This window comes from Chiloscyllium punctatum, chromosome 9 (genome assembly GCF_047496795.1).
Source record: "Chiloscyllium punctatum isolate Juve2018m chromosome 9, sChiPun1.3, whole genome shotgun sequence".
NCBI lineage: Eukaryota > Metazoa > Chordata > Chondrichthyes > Orectolobiformes > Hemiscylliidae > Chiloscyllium > Chiloscyllium punctatum.
This window is the reverse complement of record NC_092747.1, coordinates 112,984,354-113,009,823: the sequence shown is the minus strand read 5'-3', so window position 1 is coordinate 113,009,823 and position 25,470 is coordinate 112,984,354. Positions and strand designations below refer to the sequence as shown.

The 25,470-nt window shown below is 44.1% G+C and overlaps 2 protein-coding genes across 2 annotated transcripts in view; both read right to left on the bottom strand.

Annotated features, from left to right (window-relative positions):
- The window catches only part of LOC140481617 (vitamin K-dependent protein S-like), a 32,669-nt gene extending 14,254 nt beyond the window's left edge, over window positions 1-18,415 (bottom strand). Inside the window, exons 1-7 of the mRNA XM_072578094.1 lie at window positions 18,148-18,415; window positions 17,537-17,694; window positions 10,390-10,414; window positions 6,532-6,594; window positions 5,606-5,728; window positions 4,060-4,182; window positions 500-625 (exon numbers count right to left, since the gene is read on the bottom strand). Of these exons, the coding sequence (XP_072434195.1) occupies window positions 500-625; window positions 4,060-4,182; window positions 5,606-5,728; window positions 6,532-6,594; window positions 10,390-10,414; window positions 17,537-17,694; window positions 18,148-18,208 (679 nt within the window). The 5' untranslated portion in view covers window positions 18,209-18,415. The remainder of the gene's footprint in view (window positions 1-499; window positions 626-4,059; window positions 4,183-5,605; window positions 5,729-6,531; window positions 6,595-10,389; window positions 10,415-17,536; window positions 17,695-18,147) is intronic.
- A 3,616-nt stretch (window positions 18,416-22,031) lies between these two features.
- Window positions 22,032-25,470, bottom strand: part of pros1 (protein S) — a 67,007-nt gene continuing 63,568 nt past the window's right edge. The window contains exon 15 of the mRNA XM_072578093.1: window positions 22,032-22,441. Coding sequence (XP_072434194.1) covers window positions 22,290-22,441 — 152 coding nt within the window. The 3' untranslated portion in view covers window positions 22,032-22,289. The remainder of the gene's footprint in view (window positions 22,442-25,470) is intronic.

The window sequence follows — 25,470 nt, the reverse complement described above, 5'->3', positions numbered from 1 at the left end:
AAGAAGCTCACATCCAATGTCTACTGAGAATAAAAGCTTACCAACTGGTGTGTTAGTGCTCCCCGAGGTTCAGTTCCTTCAAAAATCAAATGTGGAAATCACCTTCCCAGAGTGAATTCCAGCCTGGAACAATTCTAATCATTCCAACCTGGCTCAGGCTCCAAGCTGCAGAGTTCCTCCCCAAACCTCTGAGTGATTATTCCTCAAGGTGCCCCTTGTAACCTTTTCGATCATGTTTTCAGTCACCTGTCCTAATGTCTCCTTATATGGCTCAGTATCAAATCTTGTTTGATAACCGCTCTTATGAAATTCTTGGGGTTTGTTTTCCATAACACTGATGATAATATATAAATGCAAGTTGATTTTCTTGTTGAAATCTATCATTTTATTCTCTGCAGTGAAACACCTGTCCAGATTGACACCAATAAGGATCTCGCAGCTGGAAGGATGATTAATTCCCAGTTTCCTTACTCCAGCATAGAGTATGGGAAGCAATTACCTTCACAAGACTTTGTCGAAAAGTCATATTTGTATCCAGGATCACATGTGCACTTGTAAGACCCCAGTATATTTTCACAAACTGCCAATCCACAAATCTCCGAATCCAACGCACATTCATCGATGTCTGGAAGTTTAAATTATTTTTATGTGACTTGCAACTTACAATAATATCAGCTGAATTAATCTAATTAACAAAACATTTGAAGCAGCTGAACAAAAAAAAACCAACGACTGGAATAAAATGTACCCTAAATTATAAGAAACAGGAGTGTCAGCGGTTCTGTTCACTCTGAGAGCTGGCTCAGAGAGAGCTGGATCTGTGTCAAGGGAAACAAAACCTATTCTGGTACGCAGGGCAGCCAGAGACCGGAAGGCTGATGACTGTCCTGCAGGAAGGCTAGCCAAAGACAGTCTGATCAGTATGTGGTGTGGATGGGTGTTAGGTGTCCTTTTTTATAGCTATATTGGGTCTGTGCTCTATGCACTGTTTCTCATTGATTGCACTGTCTTGTCAGTGCTGGTTACTGTTACCTTTGAACGGAAGTGGGATTTGAGGTTTGTCCTCATCGCCCTGAAAACTAGTTGAACGGTGGAGTTTGGAGTTTGGCTTTACTGCCCTTTCCCCTGTATATAGTGGGTTTTTTTGTGAACTGCTGTTTTCTGTTTATTGTTAACTGTATTTTGTACTGTTTTTAAAATAAGAAAAAGTATCCTGATCTCCTATCCTAACATCTCATTACTCAGCAGCCTAAAGGTATCACACACTCATGACAGAAAACCTCTCTAGTCGTGAGTGTGGTACTGGAAAAGCACAGCAGGTCAGGCAGCATCCAAGGAGCAGGAGAATCAACGTTTCGGGCATAAGCCGAATGAGGAATGAGGAATGAGGCTTGTGAGCCAAGGGGGTGGTGAGATAAATGGGTAAGGGTGGGGCTGAGGGGGGAGGTAGCTGAGAGTGTGATTGATAGATGGACGTGGGGGTAAAGGTGATAGGTCAGAGAGGCGAGTGGAACAGATAGATGGACAGGCAGAACAGGTCATGAGGGCGGGTGCGGAGTTAGAAGGCTGGAACTGGGGTAAGGTGGGGGGAGAGGAAATGAGGAAACTGGCGAAATCCATATTGATGCCATGGGGTTGGAGGGTCGCAAGGCAGAAGATGAGGCATTTTTCCTCCAGGCATCGGGTGGTTAGGGGTTGGCGGTGGAGGAGGCCCAGGACCTGCATGTACTTGGCAGAGTGGGAGGGGGAGTTGAAGTGTTCAGCCACGGGGCAGTGGGGTTGGTTAGTGCAGGTGTCCTGGAGATGTTCTCTGAAATGTTCTGCAAGTTGGCATCCAGTCTCCCCAATGTAGAGGAGATTGCATCAGGCGCAATGGATACAGTAAATGACGTGCGTGGAAGTGCAGGCAAAACTTTGATGGATGCAGAAGGATCCTTTGGGGCTTTGGACGGAATGAGGGGGGAGGTGTGGGCAGAGGTTTTGCGATTCCTGCAACGACAAGAGGAGGTGCCAGGAGGGGAGGCTGAATTAGCGGGGGAGCGTGGGCCTGACAAGAGAGTCGCAGAGGGAATGCTCTTTCCGGAACACGGATAGGGGTGGGGAGAGAAATACATTTGTGGTGGGGTGTCCGTTAGAAGATAGCAGAAATGGCGGAGCATGATGCGGTGTTTACGGAGATTGGTGGGGTAAAAGGTGAGGACCGAGGAGTTCTGTCCTTGTTGCGGTTGGAGGGGTGGGGTGTTTGAGGGCAGGAGTGCGGGAAGTGGATGAGATGTGCTGGAAGACATCATCAACTGTGTGGGAGAGGAAATTAGGGTCTTTGAAGAAGGCCATCTGGTGTGTTCTATGGTGGAACTGGTCCTCATGGCAGCAGATGCAACAGAGGCGGAGGAATTGGGAATAAGCGATAGCATTTTTACAAGAGGTAGGTGGGAGGACGTGTAGTCCAACTAGCTGTGTGAGTCAAACTCCATCAACGTGACTGACTCAACATTGTTATCATCCACAAACACACTGACTCCCACAGCTACCAGTCCATGCTGACCATAATCCCAAAGTAAACTAGTCCCACTTGCCTGCACTTGGCCCATATCCCTCAAAACATTCCTTAATTGTGTACTTGACTAAATGCCTTTTAAATGTTGCAACAGTGTCTGCATCCAACACTTCCTCTGGAAGTTCATACCACACACGAACCACTCTCTGTGTAAAAGAAATTGCTCCTTGTGTCTTTTTAAATTCTTTTTCCTCTCATCTTAAAAGCATGCCCCCTGGTCTTGAAATCCCCCACCCTAGGGAAAAGACACCTGCCATTCATCTTATCTCTATCCTCATGATTCATAAATCCCTATAAGTCACTTCTCAACCTCCTAGGCCCAGTGAAAAACACCCCAGCCTATCCAGCCTCTCTTTATAAATCAAATTTTCCATTCCTGGCAATGTTCTGGTAGATCTACTCTGAAACCTCTCCAAATTAATAATATCCTACCTAGAACAGGGAGACCAGAACTGGACACAGTTTTCCAGAAGAGGTCTCACCAACATCCTGTACAACAATTCTGGAACACAATCATTCTTTGTTAAGGCCTTATTGAATTAGGGCAAGGCCAGCATTTATCTTCCATCCTTACTTGTCCTTGAGGTGGTGTCCTCTTGAGTCACGGCAATCCTTGCGGCACAGGGACATCCACAATGTTGACAGGGATGGACGTCCAGAAATTTGTCCCAACGATAGGAAAGGAATAGTGATATGTCAGGATGGTGTCTGGCTTGGAAAAGAACTTGCTGGAAAAGCGCAGCAGGTCAGGCAGCATCCAAGGAGCAGGAGAATCGGCGTTTCAGGCATGAGCCCTTCTTCAGGAATGAGGAAAGTGTGAAGAAGGGCTCATGCCCGAAACGCCGATTCTCCTGCTCCTTGGATGCGGCCTGACCTGCTGCGCTTTTCCAGTAACACATTTTCAGCTCTGATCTCCAGCATCTGCAGTCTTCACTTTCTCCTTGGAAAAGAACTTGCCAATGATGGCGTTCCCATGTGCCTGCTGCCCTTGCCCTTCTGGAGGTCATATATTTTGCAAGTGCTGTCGAAGAAGATTTGGCAAGTTGCAACAGTGCACCTCATAGAGAGCACACACTGCTGCTACTGAGCATCAGTGATGGAGAGGGTGAATGTTAATTGTGACGGATAGGGTGTCAAGCTTGAATGTTCTCAAAGTAATAAATCCTCCAGTCAAATGGAGAACACTGCAAAAGCACTGTGTGTATATAGCTTCATCCCATGGACTGCAGTGGGTCAGTAGGCAGCTCAACACCATCACCTCAAGCCTATTTAGCAAAGAGCAGTAAATGCCACTGCCAATCACATCCCAGCATCGAACTGTAGAACCTCAGGCCCATCCCAACAGTGATTTTTCCTTCCTTCTCCTGTCCATTTTTCCCATCTGCAAATGTCAATGAACGGGAGCCCACAAGTGTGAACATCTGAAATTATAACGTGATCAGGTTGGCCTTCTCCCTCAGAGTCCAAACCCACAGGACTCTGTCCCCAGGTGCCCACCTCACCTTCACAACGTCGATTGTCCTGCTTCTTGATGAATCCTTTCTTGCACAGACACTCGTAACTCCCCTCCGTGTTTGAGCAGATGTGTTCACAGCCACCATTGTTGATTTCACACTCAATAATATCTGGAATGCAGAGAGTCACAATGTCAGCAGCAGAACCAATCCCAGTATTCCTTCACTGAACCCATCACAGTATTAGTTCACTGAACCAGTCACAATATTAGTTAGCTGAACGAATTACAGCATTAAATAAAAAGCGAAAGACCTGCAGATGCTGTAAAGTCGAAATAAAAACAGAAGTTGCTAGAAAAGCTCAGCAGGTCTGGCAGCATCTGTGGAGAGAAATCAATGTTAGCGTTTTGGAGGAAGAGTCACTGGATCCGAAACATTAATTCTGATTTCTCTTCACAGATGCTGCCATACCTGCTGAATTTTTCCAGCAACTTCTGTTTCCAACACAGCATTAGCTAACTGAAACAATCAGAGAATCAGTTTCCTGATGAAGGACTCTTGCCCGAAATGTTGATTCTCCTGCTCCTCGGATGCTGCCCTGACCCTGCTGTGCTTTTCCAGCACCACTCTGATCTTGTCTCTGACCTCCAGCATCTGCAGTACCCACTTCCGCCCAATCACAGTATCAGTTAACTGAACCAATCACAGAGTTGAAAGATCGATCCATGATGGCCAGTCACTCAGTTGTAAAGTGTACGGAGAAATGAACTGAACAGGCTCTCACAATTCACGTGAATATAATCTCACAGCTATTTTGTTTACAAAAAGAAATAAAGTCGGGGGTGGTAGTAGTAAGAGGCCAAAGGTCGAAATTAACCTCTCACTGTCCAAACAGTGTTCTTAATAAATTTAGAAATTCAATGTACTAAAGGAAGCCATTGTTGGCTCATCATGTATGTGCTGACTCTTTCAAAGAGCTATCCAATTAGTCCCACTCTCCTGCTCTCTCCCTCAAGCACAGTACAGAGAGAGCAGTACAGTCCAATCATAAATTTTCAGCAGATAAGGACATAGCCAGTAGGAGCAGGAGTAGGTGATGCTGCCAGCCTTCCTGAGCATTTCCAGCAATTTCTGTTTTGGTTTAGGATTTCCAGTGTCTCTAGTTCTTTGGATTTTTTTTCCAGGTAATTCAAGCCTGCTCCGCCATTTGATATGATCATGGCTGATCTCATCTCAGTCTGAATTCCTCTTCGCTGTCTGCTTCCAGCAACCCTTTACTAATTACAAAGCTGTCTCCTTCAATTTCGGCAATGTCCCAACATCCAATGTACTCTGGGGAAGTGAAGTCCACAGATTAACGACCTTTAGAGAGAAGTCATTTGCCCTCATCTCTGTTTTGAAAGCCACCTTTAGCCTACAACCTTGACCTCTCATTGCCCCACTCCATGTCTACTTTGTCAATCCCTTACAACATCATATACAACTCAAATAGATCTCCTCTCATTCTTCAAACATTAAGTGAGTATCGGTCTAAACTGTTCAATTTCTCCTCATCAGGAAAATCTTTAATCTCTGGATGAAACACATACTGTACCTTCATTACATAAGGTGCCCTCCCAGCCTGATTTACAAAAGCATTTGAAAGTTCCCTTCTGATCCTCACATCGGTCATAACCCACAGGGTTGCAAGGTGGGGGAGAACACTGATCTGGGATATCTAGAAACCAAGCAAAGAGAGAGAAATTAAGAAGTATTGGAATGCTATTGATAGGATTTGAGAGTGCTTAGAGATTCACATATTTAAATTCTCAGCAAGGTCAACTATATTGACATATAAAACATTTTTTTCATGCGTTTTCTGGGTTTCATTTCAGTAACATGATCCAAGTTAAATCTGGGACAGAGTGCAATATCTTCAACAAATCACATACAAAGTCAAAAATGAAACAAAACAAAAAGGTCAGTTCCAGTCACGAATACATACACTTTTACCATAATCCAGCAGACTGCACATTCTTCATTATTGATCACTGCCTACAGTAATTCCTGGGCTCAAAACATAAAACAAATTATGAGCCATCAGATCATAATACAGCCTGAAATTTCCAGTCAAAGAATGAGGGAGCGCTGCACTGTCAGAGGGTCAGTGCTGAGGGAGTGCTGCACTGTCAGAGGGTCAGTGCTGAGGGAGTGCTGCACTGTCAGAGGGTCAGTGCTGAGGGAGTGCTGCACTGTCAGAGGGTCAGTACTGCAGGAGCGCAATACTGTCAGGGCGTCAGTAATGATGGAGTGCTGCACTGTTGGAAAGTCAACCTTGAGGGTGCAGTGCAATGACCAAGCACTTTCCTTGCATAAGTTGACAGTTTTCCAAATTCAGGTACTGAAGTAACAAAAAGCCCCAACTTGCCATCTCCCCAATACCTCCAGCCCCAGTCCTTATCACTATCTTTGAGACAAGTGCAGAGGTATTTTTGTTACATTTTCAGCCTCCCGTCAACGAGCACATGATGAGGAACTTACTGTGAACACAGGTCACAAGATCTGGATTTCTGTAGCTGATGGGTCCAAACGTTCTCAGGCATTCTATGAGGAAGAGCAACACAAATAGTTAAAGGGGGAGCATCATGAACCAATGTTTGCACAAAAGTCACTTTAATGCAGTTTCTCACTCTGTCTGGCCATCGAAGCAATCACATTAGCTTTAAATTTCAAGATCTCCAAATTCAATCACTACACATTCTAAAGGTAACAATTTCATGGTATAACACAAAAAGATGAATCAGTGTGGGTGTTCCCTCCTGAACACTTGCAAGGAGGATCTAGAAGTTCCTTCACTGTCCCTGTTAGAAGTGATTGGGAGGAGCTGTCTCTCAATCTCTCCCTCTCCCCATTGGAAGGCATTATCATTGACTCCCATTATTCTTTCCCTATCCTGATCTTCCAAACGTTTTTTGCCCAGCAGCAGTGAAAACCAGGAAGACCCTCCTTGGTTTCCCAATTCTGACTGATTTCCTCAGATCATGAGAAACTGAAGCAAGAGGACAGTGGAATGTCTCCCAATAGTATCATGGCCAATCAACCTCTTCAAGTCTATTCCCATATTCTTTGGAAAATGTGAAAAATGCATTAGTCTCAGACCTGAATGTATTCAAAGACTAAGCATCAACTGCTCCCTGGAATAGAGATTTCCAAGATTCAAAAACCTCTGAGGAAAGACATTTTGTCCTCATTTCATTCATAAACAATGGCACCGTGGCTCAGTGAGTAGCACTGTTGCCTCACAGCCAGAGACATGGGTTCGATATCATCCTTGGGTAACTGGACAGTTTTCACACTGTCTCTGTGTCTGTGTGTGAGTTTCCTCCCACAGCCCAGTGGTGTGCAGATTAAATGGACTGGCCATTCTCAACTTCCCACAGAGTCCAGAGATGTGCAGGTTAGGAGGGTTACCCATGGGAAATACACATTTAAGGGGATTGAGTGGGATGCTTTTTTGGAGGGATGTGCAGACTCGATGGGATTACAGCCTTTAGTTCTTGATTCCTCAAACAGACAGAAACAGTCTCTCAGCACATGGTGTGAAATTTTATTCAGTTCACTATGATCACCTCTCGTCCTTCTGAACCCCAGAGAATGTAATTCTATTTGGTTCAATCTCTCCTCAAAAGGAGAATTCCATTACCAAACAGTGAAACTTCCTTGCACCCACTCCAAGGCAAATATACCTCCCTTAAAGGGCAGCACGGTGGCTCAGTGGTTAGCACTGCTGCCTCATAGTACCAGGGTCCCAGGTTCGATTCCAGCTTTGGATGACTGTCTGTGTGGAGTTTGCATATTTTCCCCGTGTCTGCGTGGGTTTCCTCCAGGTGCTCTGGTTTCCTCCCACAGTCCAAATATGTGCAGGTTAGGTGAATTGGCCATGCTAAATTGTCCATAGTGTTAGGTGTAATAGTCAGAGGGAATGGGTCTGTGTGGGTTACTCTTTGGAGGGGCGGTGTGGACTGGTTGGGCCGAAGGGCCTGTTTCCACACTGTAGGGAATCTAATCTAAAACAAAATAAGGAGACTGAAATCAGACGCAGTACCACAAGCCACTTTAATCATTCACTTCCCATTTCCAATCACCCCACCCAGTCAATTCACCTTTTGCGAGGGATTGATTTTCAATTGGAACTGAACTATTAGAATTGTGCAGCTTAGAACAAAGCCATTTGGTCAATCATATCTGTGCGATGATAGATCTTTGAAAGAGCAATCCAATTAGTCCCCATCTCCCCCCTGCTCTGTCCCCACTGTCTTGCAAATGTTTTTTCCTTTTCAAATATGAATCCTTTCAAAAGATATTATACAATCTGTTCCTACTGCCCTTTTTGGAAGCATTTCAATGATGCTGTGCAAAATTGTCACATAATTTCCCCAGTCGAGTTAATGCGCAAATTACTTTAAAACTATCTCCTCTGTTACTGAATCATAAAATCCCTATAGTGTAGAAGAAGGAAATTCAGCCCATTAAGTCCACACTGACCCTTCAAACAGCATACCTCCAGAGCCATCCCTCTACCCCACTCCAGTAATTCTGCATTCTCCATGGCTAATCCATTTAGCCTGCACCTCTCTGAACACTATGGGCAATTTTGCACGGCCAATCCACCAAACATGGATATCTTTAGATGGTGGGAAGAAACTCAAGAACGCAGAGGAAACCCACACAAACACAGGGAGAATGTGCAAGCTTCCTCCTGACAAGTCATCTAAGAATGGAATCGAACCCGGGCCCCAGCTGTGAGACAGCAGTGCTAACCATGTTCCCCCAATATTGTTAAAACTGGCTAGTCCTGACTTTCTAACCTAATAACTCTTCTATATGGAAATGATAGGAGCATATTTGACACTTGCTCCCTCACATAGTGTTGGCGGGAATATTATCAGAAATCAATGATTAATATGGTGCATTCCAGACAGCCAACCTTTGGCAGCTCTAGGGTAGGAAGCTTCCCAGCTTTCAGATGCCAGGTCATGTACGTGACCTGTATCAACATTCTACAATGACCCATCGGATAAGGTTCTGTTTGCGGACGGGACAAACTGCTTGAACAATCATTCACAGTAATTCTCACACATTAGGGGTCATTTTCCTTTAGCATGCCAAGTGTAAATTGGACCACCATGAATCAGCAGCCCCTTTCAAACCTCTCCCGCAGTTTTATTCCAGCTTCATGTGAAAAGGAACATGACAATCAGGAAAGATTGAATCGGCTGGGACTCTATACCCTAGGAAGCAAACTGAGAGGTGACCCAACAGGGAGGCCTTTGAATTTATGAATGAGTTTGATAGGGTAGATGTGCAGGAAAAGTTTCAACTTGAAGGGAGTCCAAAACTAGAGGCCATAAACATAAGATTGTCACTAATTCAACAGAGACATCTTTCCCTGAGCGAACTTGCCTGGATGGGTATAGCTCCAGCAATACTCAAGTGGCAGATGGAGTTTAATTTAGGTAAATGTGTGGTGTTGTGTTTTGGTAAGGTAAACCAGGACAGGACCTCCAAATTTAATAGGATTTACAGAGCATGTTGCCAAACAAAGAGACCTAGGAGTTCAGGTGCATTAATCCTTGAAAGCGGAGTTGCAGGTAGACAGGGTGGTGACAAAGGCATTTGGTACACTTGTCTTCATTGGTCAGTGCATTGAGTATAGGAGTCAGGATGTCATATTTACAGGACGTTGGTGAGACCACGTTTGGTCACCCTTCTATTTGGAAAGATGTTGTCAAACTTGAGAGGGTGCAGAAAAGCCCCAGCCTATTCAGCACCAAGACTGGTGGGCTTGAACTAGAGGGAGAGGCTGAATAGGCTGGTGCGTTTTTTCCCTGGAGCATTGGAGACTGAAGGGTTAGTTTATAGAGGATGCTAAAACTATGAGGGGCATGGAAACGATGAATAGCCAAGGTCTTTTTCCTCGGATGAGGGAGTCGATAACTCAGATTTAAGGTGAAATGGGAAAGATTTCAAAAACCTTTTCACACAGAGGGTGGTGTGTGATAGAACAAGCTGCCAGAGGAAGTTGTGGAGATGTGTTTAATTACAACTTTTACAAGGCATCTGGATGGATTTATGAATAGGATGGTATTCCGAGGGATATGGTGTTCATTAGGAATAATGAAGAGTTTATACTCGAAACGTCAATTCTCCTGCTTTTCGGATGCTGCCTGACCAGCACCACACGCTTCGACCTTTAGACTTCCCACCCTGGGCAACACCCACTAGTTGATTTTAATTTCAACCCAACCGAAAACGTAAATTTATTTTTATAACATTTGAGACTCGAACAACAGAGGAAATAATTTTAAAAACATTGTTCAATGCAAAGAGTCAGCTTACCCAAGTACTTTGGATAAAAGTAAGCCTGCAGAGAGAAGAGACATCACATCAAATATACAGAGACAAGTTACCAAATACCTGACAATAATAAAGCCCCAATAAAAGGATAAGATCCTTCCAATAAAGTCATTACAAGTGGGTGACACATATAGGGCAATGCAGGCGAGATTACTCACGCTAAAAGTACCTAGGAACTTGGTAGATCATGTTTACACACTGCTGTGTCCAAAATAAACCTGCATTTATATAGAATCTTTCACAACCTCCTAAGGCAGTTTACAATTAAGCAATCACTTTTAAAATCTAGTCACCATTCTTTTAACTATTCAGGGAATCTGGGTGTCACCGAGCATGGTAGCATTTATCACCCATTCTTAACTGCCTACAGTACGATGGTGATAAAGCTGTCCTCTAAAATACTGTCCTTATCTGATGGTATTTGATCAGAAACGTAACTATTGACAAAAAAAAATTGATTCCGGAAAATATACAAAAATCATCCAGCTGTCTCAGAATAGATTTGGGAATTATAGTCTGAAACACTGTTTTAAATAAACACGTTCAAAGAATTGAAAATAATGTCAAATGTTCCATCTGGTGCCCGGGCAGAGACTGATCATTCAATTTCAGAATAATAAGTGCAATTAGAGAACAAAACATAAAAGACAACTCACTTGTACTCCTTCGAACAACATTTTCCAAACCCACAAACTCTACTATCTCGAAGGACAAGGGCAGTAGATGCATGGGAACACTACAGTCTGCAAGTTGCCCTCCATGTCACTCACCATCCTGACATGAAACTATATTGCCATTCCATCACTGTCACTGGGTCAAAATCTTGGGATGTCCTTTCGGAACAGCCCCTACATCACATGGATTCAAGAAGACAGCTCACCAATACCTTCCCAAGGGTAATTAGGAATGGGCAATGCTTACAAGGCCTTAGCAGTAATACTCACATCCCATGAATAAATAGAAATAAGACACATGACATAGGTATCAGTTAAAGATGCAAACCTTTTGTATAAAGCTCAAAAGAAAACAGCGCAAAAACATTTGGACAGGTTGAGAGATATGGAATTGAATAGTAAATGTTTTGCAAAGTAATTTTCTTATATAATATTGAAAGAACACAGCATAATAGGAATGTTCTCTTCTAAAAAATGTGGTAATGTAGGAAATGCAGCAGTTAGTTTGTGCACAGCAAGATCCCATAAACAGCAATATGTGTATGAAGAGGTGACCAATGTTTAATGCATTAAGCCCAATGCTTAATGATAAGAAAGCAAAGCTCTTTAGTGACATTAGTTGAGCAACACTAAGGACAATTCCACTGTCCTCTCCTTAATCGCACCATGCAATCTTTCACATCCACTTGACAGGACAAGAAGGGCCTCAAATTCAACAGATGAATTACATCAGACTTTAAAGGGAAGCCTTTTGTTAAATTAATTAAATTCCTATGTTAGATTCTCTCACCATTCAGGTCATGCTGGTTACTGAAAATTGTGTGTGAACCCATGAAATACCCTGGAATACATAAGGGAATATGATCCTTTTTTATTGCTTCATGTTAGTCACAGTTTTTTTTGGATTAAGGTGTTTTATCAAAATTGCCAAACTTTGTGAAACTGTGAGCTCAGAATTAAACTTGTGACACATGCTGACTTCAGGGGCAGACATCAGTCTTCCTTATTTAATTCATCTATAAATATGACTGCAGATCCACAGTAAAATCATTGGCTCTTAACTAGCCTAGCAAACAGCTCAACCATATGAAATCAGGACAATTAAAAACACCAATATTCACAGTGTGGACATTGTTATGGTAAATGTCAGAGTTGGAAGATGAAAAGTAAGGCCTCTCCCTCTTCCCATGGCTCTCTGATTTGCTAATATTATCCTGTTGCACACCTCACCACTGGTGGGCATGCCCTTTCTCTATGCTCTAGAATCCCCAGTCTAGTCCAATGCTTCCCAAATTTCCCAATGGGACCCCATTTCAAGGCTTGAAAATTGTCTCAACGCATTGGTGACAACAGTGACAGGGAGAGTGCAGAGGAAAAGGACAGCTCAATGCTTAGCACTGCTGCCTTACAGTGCCATGGTCCAGGGTTCAATTCCACCCTCAGATGACTGCCTGTGTGGAGTTTGGACATCCTCCCAGTGTCTGCGTAAGTTTCCTCTGGGTGCTTTGGTTTATTCCCACAGTCCAAAGATGTGCAGGTTAGGTGAAGTGTCCAGGGAAATGTGGGCTAGCCATGGGAATTGTAGGGGTGTGGGTCTTGGTGAGATGCTCTTTGGAGTCTTAGTGTGGACAGTAAGTATACAGTTAATGGCAGGACCCTGAATAGTATTTGGGGGTGTTCTTGGGGTTTAAGTCCATAGCTCCCTGAAAGTGACCATGTGAGTAGAGAGAGTGATAAAGAAGGCACATAGTATGCTTAGCTTTATTGGTTGGGGAATTGAGTACAAGAGTCAGGACATCATATTTATAAGACTTTGGTCAGGCCATACTTAGAGTATTGCATTCAATTCTGGTCACCACATACAGGAAGGACGTGGAGGCTTTGGAGAGGTTTACCAAGATGCTGTATGGATTAGAGGGTATGAGCTATAAGGAGAGGCTGGAAAAACTCGGGCTGCTTTCTCTGGAGCAGCAGAGGCAGATGGGAGACTTGTTAGAAGTCTATAAAAGCATAGAGTTGACAGTCAGAATCTTTTTCCCAGAGTTGAGATGTCTAAAACAAGAGGGCATTTAAGGTGGGGGGTGGGGGGGGGGGGGGGGGGGGGGGGGGTGGTGGGGGGGCGGGGGTGGAGGGGAGTTCAGAGGAGACGTGAGGGGAAAATCTTTTTACACAGAGTGTGGTAGGAATCTGAAACATGCTGCCAGGGATGGTGGTGGAGGTAGATACGGTAATGGCATTTAAGGAACTTTTAGATAAGCACATGAATATGCAAGGAATGGAAGGATATGGAACAAGGGCAGGCAGAAGGAATTAGTCTAGTTTGGCATCATGTTCAGCACAACATCATGGGCCAAAGGGTCCACTCTTACTGCTGTACTATTCTCTGTTCTAAGACTTGATGGGCCAAATGGCCTGGTTCCACACAATAGGGAATCAATCATTCAATGGCCCAGCAAACTGGGAGCAGGGTAGCATTCCGTGGCAGCCTTTGCTGTATTGGAGTTCATGGAGCCCATGATTTCTGCCTGGAACATCTTCCCCTCAACACCTCTCTTGGGTCCTGATCCCCTCTTTGGAATGTTCTAGTCAACAGTGACCTCCAGGGTGTTGATAGTGGGGGATTTATTGACATTAATTCTATTGACTGTTAATGGAACATGGTTAGATTCTCTCCATGAAAAACAAAGAAAACAAAGTTTACAGCCCAGGAACAGGCCCTTCGGCCCTTCAAGCCTGAGCCGATCCAAATCTACTGTCTAAACCTGTCGGTCAATTCCTAAGCATTTGTATCCCTCTGCTCCCCACCTACTCATGTATCAGTCCAGACGCATCTTAAATGAATCTACCGTGCCTGCCTCTCCCACCTCTGCTGGTAACGTGTTCCAAACGCCCATCACCCTCTGTGTAAAGTACTTACCGCGTGTATCCCCCTTAAACTTTCCACCTCTCGCCTTGAAAGCATGACCTCTGGTTATTGAATCCTTCACCCTGGGAAAAAGCTTGTCTCTATCCACCCTGTCTATACCCTTCATAATTTTGTAAACGTCAGTCACGTCCCCCCTCAATCTCCTTTTTTCTAATGAAAATAAACTTAACCTACTCAACCTCTCTTCATAGCTAGCACCTTCCATACCAGGCAACATCCTCGTAAACCTTCTCTGCACCCTCTCCAAAGCGTCCACATCCTTTTGGTAATGTGGCGACCAGAACTGTACACAGTATTCTAAATGTGGTCGAACCCATGTCTTGTACAATTTTAACATGACTTGCCAGCTCTTATACTCAATACCCCGTTCAATGAAGGCAAGCATGCTATATGCCTTCTTGACCACTCTATCCACCTGTGCAGCAACCTTCAGGGTACAATGGACCTGCAGTCCCAGATCTCTCTGCCCATCAACTTTTCCCAAGGCTCTTCCATTCATTGTATAATTTGTTCTAGAATTAGTCTTGCCTAAATGCATAACCTCACATTTGTCTGGATTGAAAGCCATCTGCCACTCTTCTGCCCAACTCTCCAGTCTATCTATATCCTCCTGTGTTCTCTGATAATCCCTTATGCTTTCTGCTACTCCACCAATCTTTGTGTCATTTGCAAACTTGCTGATCATACCAACAGTGCCCTCTTCTAGATCATTTGTGTACATTACTAACAACAGTGGTCCCAATTCCGACCCCTCTGGAACACCACTGGTCACCTTTCTCCATTTCAAGAAACTTCCTTCAACTACTACTCTCTGTCTCCTGTTGCTCAACCAGTTCTTTATCCACCTAGCTAGAACACCCTGCACATCAGGTGACTTCACTTTCTCCATTAGTCTACAATGGGGAACCTTATCAAACACCTTACTAAAGTCCATGTATATGACATTAACAGCCCTTCCTTCATCTAACAACTTAGTCACTTCCTCGAAGAACTCTATTAAGTTGGTAAGGCACGATCTCCCCCGCACAAAACCATGTTGCCTATCACTGATAAGCCCATTCTTTTCTAAATATAAATAAATCCTATCTCCTAGTACCCTCTCCAGCAACTTCCCCACCACCGATGTCAGGCTCACTGGTCTGTAATTACCCGAAATATCCCTACTATCCTTCTTGTACAGGGGGACAACATAAGCTACCCTCCAGTCCTCCGGCACCTCACCTGTGTTTAAGGATGCCACAAAGATATCTGTCAGGGCCCCAGCTATTTCCTCTCTTGCCTCCCTCAGCAACCTGGGATAGATCCCATCCGGTCCTGGGGATTTGTCCACCTTAATAACCTCTAGCCTACCCAACACATCTTCCCTACTTACACCAACGTGATCCAGACTAATCAAAACTTCTATCTCTAATCTCAAGATTTATCATTTCCTCTCAGTGAACACTGATGCAAAGTAATCATTCAGAATCTCACCCATTCTCTCAGGTTCGGTACACAGCCTTCCTTCATTATCTTTTAGTGGACCAATCCTTTCTCTAGTTACCCATTTACTTCTTATATAAGAATAAAATGCTTTGGGATTCTCCTTAATTCTGCTTGCTAAAGCTATTTCATGATTCCTTTTAGCCCGCTTGATTCCTCGTTTAAGACTTGTCCTACTCTTCTGATATTCTTCTAGAGCCCGTTCTGTTCTTAACTGCCTAGACCTTATGTACACTTCCCTTTTCCTCTTGGCCAGTTGTACAATTTCTCCTGTCACCCACGGTTCACGAATCTTGCCCTTCCTATCCTTTGCCTTCAATGGGACACGCCTATCCTGCACTACCATTAACCTATCTTTGAAAGCATCCCACATCTCAAATGTGGACTTCCCTTCAAACAGCTGTGTCCAATCCACATTTCCCAGCTCCTGCCTAATTTTGATATAAAGGTTGTCATTGTTTGGTTCTTGTGTGACATGAACGTTACTCGCCACTTTTCGGCCTGGAAATTGTCCAGTTCTTGCTATGTTTGGACCCCTGATGCACAATTCTACTAGAACTGAATTAGCCCTTGAAGGAAACGTATCTTCACTCAAAGGTTGACCAAAGAGTGCAACTTGCTCCCACAAGAAGTAGTTAACACTAAATCAAATAAAATTAAATCGAAGATTGAGAGACTTTTCCAAGCCAAGGGGTATGGAGCCAAAACAGGTAAGCTGTTCACGGTGGCACAGTGGTTAGCACTGCTGCCTCACAGCACCAGAGACCTGGATTCAATTCCTGGCTCAGGCGACTGACTGTGTTGAGTTTGCACATTCTCCCTGGGTTTCCTCCCACGGTCCAAAAATGTGCAGGTTAGGCGAATTGGCCGTGCTAAATTGCCCGCAGTGTTAGGGGAATGGGTCTGGGTAGGTGTGGACTTGTCGGGCTGAAGGGCCTGCTTCCACACTGTAAGTAATCTATCGATTAGCCATGTTCTCAATGATTGCTTTCTTCTGATTCTAAAGTCTAATTGCTGCGTTAAAGCAGCTTTAGGTTAAATAAGAAGAAAAAAAATAGTAAAGTCTGCTTTTGGAACTGAGCACTGGTGTTAGTGACAGGACTACAACCGTTTCCAGTTAAATGAGATTATTCTTCCTGTAAATTACAGTTTATTTAAACATAGTCATGCCAGCTACAATTTTCTAAATTGCTGCAAGGAGCCAGAGAAGCAACTGGGCACGATTCAAACACTCCTCCACCAAAACTGCTGACAAAATCACAGCGAAGCAGCAGGAAAGCTTCCGATAAAGAAATTTATGAAGAACTTTCAGTCAGCTTTTCCTTACTGTGCACAAACTTGTTTAAGACGCCTTGTTTTGTAACCTCGACTTTGAGAAAACAACAGACTCCGACAGCTACAAACACACTCTCCCCAACCCCCACACCAACACATCATCTGAAATGTATCAGCTAGCACTGACCCAGTGACCTTGTTGGAGTTGAGGTGAAGCAGAAACGCAGTTTATTTTGTCCATTCATTTTATATTTTGTAAAAACAGAAAACTTGGTTTGTAAACTTTGGGAACACAGAAGACCTGTCTCCTACACTTTGGAAAGGTCGACCCTCACAGAGATCAGGGCGTTCCTAACATCTCCCTGGGAACGGGTCCAACAGTGTTCACTCGGTTTAAACACGAAACTAAAGAATTTGCGCCATTTGTTCCTCTCAGACGATATAAAGCAGGGACAAAAGGCTGGAGTGTTAATGGCTCAGTGACAATTTGGCATCTCTTACCCGGTGTTTATACAGATACACGTCAGGGTCCATCTACAGGACAACACTCGAGAGGCCAACATATGTGTAGATTTTGTATTGAGCAACACTAACACACACACACACAAAGCCAGGAGGACTGGAAAGCAGTGCTTAGCAAAACTGGAAATACCGACTGGAGAATAGCAGGTTCAAACCAGTGAGGTGTTTAAAATGTAAGGGACACAGACAAGGACCCGCGAGATTGAAGGCAGTGGGACTGAAGAGTAGCCGAGGGTAGAAGGACTGTTACCGTCTCTGGGTCGTTCTCGAAGACTTCCCTCGCCTCTTCCCTGCTGCAGAATTCCTCCACACATTCCCGCTCCAGGTGTCCCTGCCGGGTCTCCTCAAACACATGGTTCGCCCGTTTTACCCGATGGAGGAAGCTGGAGGCGTCTCTGCGGGACACGACTGTAGAGAAAAGGAGAGCGAGAGTGGGGAGAGAATACTCAGAGGAAAGGCGGGGGGGGGGGGGAGAAAGAATGAGAAAGAGAGATAGGGAGAATAATCAGGGAGAGGGAAAGAAAGAATGAGAGAGAGATAGGGAGAATAATCAGGGAGAGGGAAAGAAAGAATGAGAGAGAGAGATAGGGAGAATAATCAGGGAGAGGGAAAGAAAGAATGAGAGAGAGAGATAGGGAGAATAATCAGGGAGAGGGAAAGAAAGAATGAGAGAGAGAGAGATAGGGAGAATAATCAGGGAGAGGGAAAGAAAGAATGAGAGAGATAGGGAGAATAATCAGGGAGAGGGAAAGAGAAAGAGAGTGAAGGAGTCAGCGAGGAAATGGAACTGACAGAGAGTCCGGGAGTGTGTGTGAGAGAGAGAGAGAGAGACGGAGGGTCTCAGTTGGAGAGCTCACTTACACTGCCAGGAGTGTGGGCTGAGCAGCAGAAGCAGGAACAGGGGCCCGGAGCAGCCCAACATCTTGTCACGGTGAGGTTTGCGGGCGAATTCTCAGCTCTGCCTCTCTCAGGCTCCACCAATTAGCAGAGAGAGAGAGAGGGCCGAAGATAAACATGACAAAACATCCACTGTCACCTCTTTAACCCTTGCTGCACTGAGAGGTTGCAGCATGTTGCAGCTTGCACGGGCGGCTGTTGCTGGGTTATGCAGAGACGGCCCGGCCCGGCCCTGCCCTGTTTGTGCAGCTTTGCTCAGCCTGAGGCTGGGGTTGGGGTGGGGGGGGGAGCATCAGAAATCAACACTCCTCCTCCCCACTCGAGTTCCTCTTCCCATTCCACCCTCACACTCACTCTCCTCCTTCCCCCACCCAGCACTATCACGATCTAGTGATCCAGTCAACTCAAAGAGGAAAAAAAGAAACAAATCATCTGTGGTTTGATGATTTTCCATTTAAAATCATGCAATCACTGCACATTTGGAAAGTGTTGTACGACAGGACTACACGACAAGGGAATCTTAGAATTCCTGCTGTGCGGAAAGCGGCCATTCGGCCCATCGAATCCGCACCGACCCTCCGAAGAACATCCCAGCCAGAGCCAGGCACGTCGCCCGATAACATTACATTTCCCATGGCTCATCCACCTGACCCCCACATCCGTGGACACTATCGGCAATTATAGTATGGCCAGTCCATCGACCCTGCTCATCTTTGGACTGTGGGAGGGAACCCATACAGACACTGGGAGAATGTACAAACTCCACACAGTTGCCAGGAGCTGAGAATCGAACCCGGGTTTCTGGCTCTGAGAGGCAAAAGTGCCAACCACCGACCCTCCCTCAAGTACTGAATCTCTGACTGTGCAGCACTCCCTCAAGTACTGAACCTCTGTGCAGCACTCCCTCATCACTAACCCTCAGACAATGCAGCACTCCCTCAGTACTGATCCTTTAACAGTGCAGCACTCCTTCAGTACTGACCCTCTGACAGCACAGCACTCCCTCCGCACTGACCCTCGGACAATGCAGCACTCCCTCAGAACTGATCCTTTAACAGTGCAGCACTCCTTCAGTACTGACCCTCTGACAGTACAGCAGTCCCTCACTATTGACCCTCTGACAGTGTGGCACTCCCTCAGTAATGACCCTCTGATTGTGCAGAGATACCTCAGTAATGACGCTCTGACAGTGCAGCACTCCCTTAGTACTGTCCCTCTGATTGTGCAGCACTCCCTCAATACTGACCCTCTGACAGTGCAGCATTCCTTCAGTACTGAACATCTGACAGTGCAGCACTCCCTCAGTACTGAACCTCTGACAGTGCAGCACTCCCTCAGTACTGACCCTCTGACAGTGCAGCACTCCCTCTGTACTGACCCTCTGACAATGCAGCACTCCCTCAGTACTGACCCTCTGACAGTGCAGCACTCCCTCAGTACTGACCCTTTGACAGTGCAGCACTCCCTCAGTAGTGTACTGTGTGTCTATCTGAATCATGGCTTCAGACTCTGGAACTTTTCTTGACCCCAAAACTATCTGTCTCTGGAATGACAGCGCTACCTATTAAGCAATAATTTGTAGTTAGATACACGAGTAAACTATTGGAAAGCCAATTCGCAGAGACTGTGATTGAATATTGCACAGCATATATATCTGCTAAATGAACAATCACAGCCCACGATTGTGACGAGTCCTGCATAAAATCTGTGGCATGACCCAATTTAAATTTCCTATCCCTTTGTGCTAATTGTAAAGCTTAAATGTCTCACCCCTCTAGCCTATCTTCAACATTGAAGAAAAGAGCTATTTATGATTGAGACTGAGACTGTTCAATCTGCTGCCTCCAACCACCCTATCGCCGAGCCCAACCCCTCAACCTTCTCTGAAGATACACTACGGTCCTAGCCCTGTCCTCCTTCTCCATCTGCCTTTGTATTGTCTCTGAGCTCAGCTTCTCTAGGTATACCCATCTCCTGTCCCTGCAATCCTGTTCCCAGTTCCTGTTATGAATGCTATTCCTCAACCAGTGACTTCATCCCTTTCCTTTACAACTGCCTGAAGCACTCCAGATTTCTCCCCGTTTTGTTGTTGTACCTGATCCCAGGACCATGACCTGCTTCCACCTCTGTAACATTGTCTATCAACCCTTTTCTCATCCATGGCTTTGTGTCCTCCAGACGTGACTATTGCCCATCCAGATTTTCTGTAAAGCACAAACGACCTCCAAGCTGTTAAAGTTCGAGCAAAGTAACACACACAAAGGTATATACAATCCCGGAATTTACGTTAAGCAACTCCCTTTTTTAACTAACAATGATGCTCAGAAACGCTCTCCAAGTCATTTCACTATAAGCACCTTCAAGCAGCTGAATCTTTTAAATCCGCATGTCCTTAATAAAGTGTACAAAATGAGCTATTGCCTTTACTCTTGTTAGAAACACCATTGTAATCATGCCTGTGGTGAGAAGTTCAAACAGTGACAATGGGGGCTCTTCTGGTGTAGTTATAGTGTCCTTACCTCTACACCAGGAGGTCTGGCTTCAAGCCCCACTTACTCCAGACGTGTGTAATAACTTCTCAGTACAGGTTGATTGAGAAAAATACTTTTTAAACAGTGATAGTTCTTGAGGGGAGTATGGGCACGTTCCTGGGATACTGTGACACAGCAGTAGTGTTCCTACCTCTGGAGTCAGGAGGCCTGGCTCCAAGTTGCTAGCTGCCCTGGACATGTGACATAATATGACTGAATATATCTATGGTGCTAACACTGTGCAGCAGTGTTTCAAGTCTGCACTCTCTGCCTGCTATAGAAGTGGCTATAAAGCACCTCAGTATATTTCAGTCTTCAAACCACGATTATGAAAGCAAGTTATTGCATCAGGAGCCATAACATATCCATGAGAAAGAAAGAAAGTGAACATCCATCAATTTCTTTCAAACATATACCATTGATATTGACTATTACATATAAAAATAACTGAAGGTTCTTTATCTTACATTTTCTTGTTTGATGCTCAGCACCACAAAAAATCTGGAGAACTATGTGAATATTTAACCAATACTTCAAAAAAATTCCTCAATGCTTCAGTTATTTTTAAATAATAGTTAATGTCAATGAAATTTGTATAAAAAAAGTTGTTAGATGTTCACTGTCTGTCTTTATTATGATCTTGTTCCTGGTACAATAAATTGCTTTTATAATAAATAGTGGTTTTAAGAGTAAAGTACACTGAGATACTTTAAAGCTACTAGCATTGAAGTTAAACAATGAAACACACTGTATTTGCATTTATACAGCATGACCTTGGGACATCACAATATACTACAGACACTGCGATGTAATGTAGGCAGCCAATATGTGCTCAGCACAACAGGGATGTGACGATGAGCAGATCAGCCGGATTTGTAGAACGATGCTGGTCAAGAGATAAATATTGGCCAGGATGCAAAAATCCTCCCCAAACTGTGGCCATGGGCTCTTTTATATCCACTGAAGAAGGTATGATTTTCATTCTCATCTGAGCCTTACAATAGTGCAGTACAACCTTCAAAACACATTAGACAGTAAGTAGCCTGTTTCATTGGGTTCACATCTCTGGACTGGCGCTTTAACCCAGAACCTTCCCAGAACCTGACTGATCACCTGCCTCAACTCCATATTCCCACACTATCCCCATATCCCTCAATGTCATTAGTAACTAGGAATCTGTCAATCTCTGTCCTGGTCTTATACTAATGACTGCTGCTCACTGAGCCACAGCTGACACCCAGATTAGCTCCTCTGTAGTAAACATCAGTGGGTAACAGATTTGAATACTGGAATAACATTTCTGGACTTCAAAACGTGCACAGTTCAATACAGTTTCAGTTTAATTAAACACACATATTGACAATAACAATTTTTAAAGAATGATAGAATTTACACTTTTCTTTTAGTTGTTATCTTTTAGCACAGGACAAACATTGTTAAATTCTACACTTACTCCAGAAGGTTTTCATGATGTGCAGCTTACAGCCTATGAATTTTATAACAATCTCCACACAGTGGCACACAATGGTCTGAACACAGAAATATTTACTACACTGACAGAGTGCCTGATAGACTCTAATCTTCTCTCTTCACTGACGGGCATGAGTGGGACTGGATATTGGGATCCCTGTGACTGGCTTCATCCAGGTCAATAATCTCATCATTAATCTTGACATCGAGGCATCCAGTAAAGGAGGCTGTGATAGGTGTGGATGTAAATGGAACATCTGCAAGCAAAAATGAGACAACATTGTTAAAAACCAAAGGATCACAAATTATGGCATTTAAATTTGCAGGATTAGTAATCTATAAAAAATGCCCATGGCTTTTGAGTATTAGAATCAGACTTTTAAATCAACAGATAAATTCCCATTTAATTAGTAACTGGAAGAGGAGAAGGCCCCACAAATATCCCCATCCTCAATGATAGGGGAGCCCAGCTCATCAGTGTCCAAACCAGCTTTGACCATAAATGCCGAGTGGATGATCCATCGTGACCCCCTCCCGAGGTCCTCAGCACCACAGCTGTGAGTCATCAGGCAATTCAAATCTCTCCATATTATATTAAGAAAATTGCTGAATGCACTGGATACAGCAATTGAATGGACCCACAGAACATATAGTCACAGAAAAACATAGAAAAATGGGAACAGGTATAGGCAATACACTTCCTTCAGCCTGCCCCACCATTCTAGATCATAACTGATCATCTGCCTCAACTCCATATTCCCACACTATCGCCATATCTCTCAATGTCATTTGTGACTAGGAATCTGTCAATCTCTGTCTAGGTCTTATATTAATGACTGAATATCCACAGCCCTCTGGGGTGCAGGACTCCAATGATTCATCATCCTCTGAATGAAGAAACTTCTCTTCATCTCATTCCTAATTTGCTTGGTTTTTATTCTGAGATTCCCATGGTTCTAGACCCCACCAGTAAGGAAAGTATCCTTCTGCATTTACTTGGTCTGTTCCTTCAAAGATATGCATGTTGCTAATTAGACCAGCTCCCATTCTCCTAATCTCAAGCGCATGTAGGTCCAGTCTCTCCAATGTCACCATCCCAGGAAGCAGCCTGGTGAACCTCTGTGCACACTGTCTACAATAATACTGTATATACTTTCACAGGCAGGGGTTCCTGATACAACTGAAGCAAGACATTTTTGCCCCGTACTCAGATTTGATAAGGCTAACATAATGCTTGCCTTGGCAATTGCTTGCTGCATCTCCATGTCAGCTTTCAATGACTTCTGAAGAAGGACACCCATATGCCTTTGCATATCACACTATCCGAATCCACATCAGACAAGAAATACTCCAAACCTCCTTACTCTCTACCAATGAAGACAACCTCCAATTTATCCAAATTATACTTGAATTGCCATGCTCTTACCTACTCACTCAATGTATTTGAACACCCAAAATCTATCTGCATCCTTCTCATAATTGACATTTCCACTAAGATTTGTGCATACTTGGAAATATTATAATTGGTGTCTATGTCCAAATCATTGATATATATTGTGAACAGCTGTAAACTGATCATTATGGTACCCCACTGGTCACATCATGCCCATTGAGAATGACTCACATATTCCAAATTCCTACTTTTTGCTTATTAACCAAACCATGCTAGCATATTTCACCTAATCCCACGTACTTTAATTTTATTTACTAATTTCCTCATTGGGAGGAAGTCATCTGAAAATCCAAATACGATACATCCATTGGTTCCCTACTATTCATTCTCAAAAAGCTTTATCAAGTTTGTCAAACACGATTGCCCTTTCATAAATTCAAGTTGACCCTGACTAATCCGACAATTTTTTTTTAATATCCAGTAAACTCATCCTTAATAAGAGGTTCTAATATTTTCCCTACATCTGATGTCAGATTAACAGGTCTACTTCACCTCCCCCCCTCCTCCACCCTTCCCCCCTCTCTCCTTTCTAACACTGGGATTACATTTGCAACCTTCCAATCTGGAGGCCCTATTTTCAAATTATCAGTGTTTTGAAAGAAGATCACCATCCATTATCTTGGCAGCTAGCTCTTAAATCCAGACAATTTTCAGTCTGTTGATATCCTGTAGTCCTGGATGAGCTTTGTCTGTAGCTAAGCTGCTCCAGTAAAGCTACAATACTGCTACCTACCCGACAAAGTGGAAAACTGCACAGGTATGTTCTGTCCACAGAAAGCCGGCCAAATCCAAATCAGGCCAATCATTCCTGAAGAAGGGCTCATGCCCGAAACATCGATTCTCCTGCTCCTTGGATGCTGCCTGACCTACTGCGCTTTTCCAGCAACACATTTTCAGCTCAAATCCAAATCAGCAAACTGTTGCCTTATCACCCTGCTCATCATCAGCAAGGTAATGGAAGGTGTCATTGACGGTGTTATCAATTAGTACTTACTCTGCAATACCCTACACACCAATGCTGAGTTTAGGTTCTGGACCACATAGCTCCTGACCTTAATATCAGCTTTTGTACAAACATGGGCAAAGCACTTGAATTCACGAAATGGTATTAGCATGACTGCCCTTGATACTAAGGCAGAATTTGCCTGGGTAATGCATCAAGAAGCCGAAGCAATACTGGGAACCTGGGAAGGTTTTCCACCAGTTCGAGTCATTTCCTGCACAAAGGAAGATGGTTGTGGTTGTTGGAAGTCAGTCACCTCAGCTCCAAGACATCGTTGCAGGAGCTCCTCAGGGCAGTGTCCGAGGCTCAGCCACCTTCAGCTACTCTGTTTGCTCACAATTGCACAAAGTTCAGCACCATTCAGACTCCTCAGGTACTGATGTAGTTAGTGCCCATATGCAGCATGACACAGACAACATCCAAGTTTGGGCTGATAAGTTTCAAGCTATATATATATAATATATACACACACTACTTAGAGTCAGAGATTAAAAATCACACAACACCAGGTTATAGTCCAACAGCTGGTGTGCTTCCAAGTAAACCTGTTGGACTATAACCTGGTGTTGTGTGATTTTTAACTTTGTACACCCCCCAGTTCAACACCGGCATCTCCAAATCATGAGTCAGAGAGATGTACAGCACAGAAACAGAACCTTCAGTCCAATTTGTCAATGCCAACCAGATATCCTAACCTAACCCTGTCCCATTTGCCAGCACTTGGCCCGTATCCCTCCAACCTCTTCCTATTCATATCCCAGATGCCTTTTAAATGTTGCAATTGTACCAGCTCCACCACTTACTCTGGCAGCTCCTTCCACACATGTACC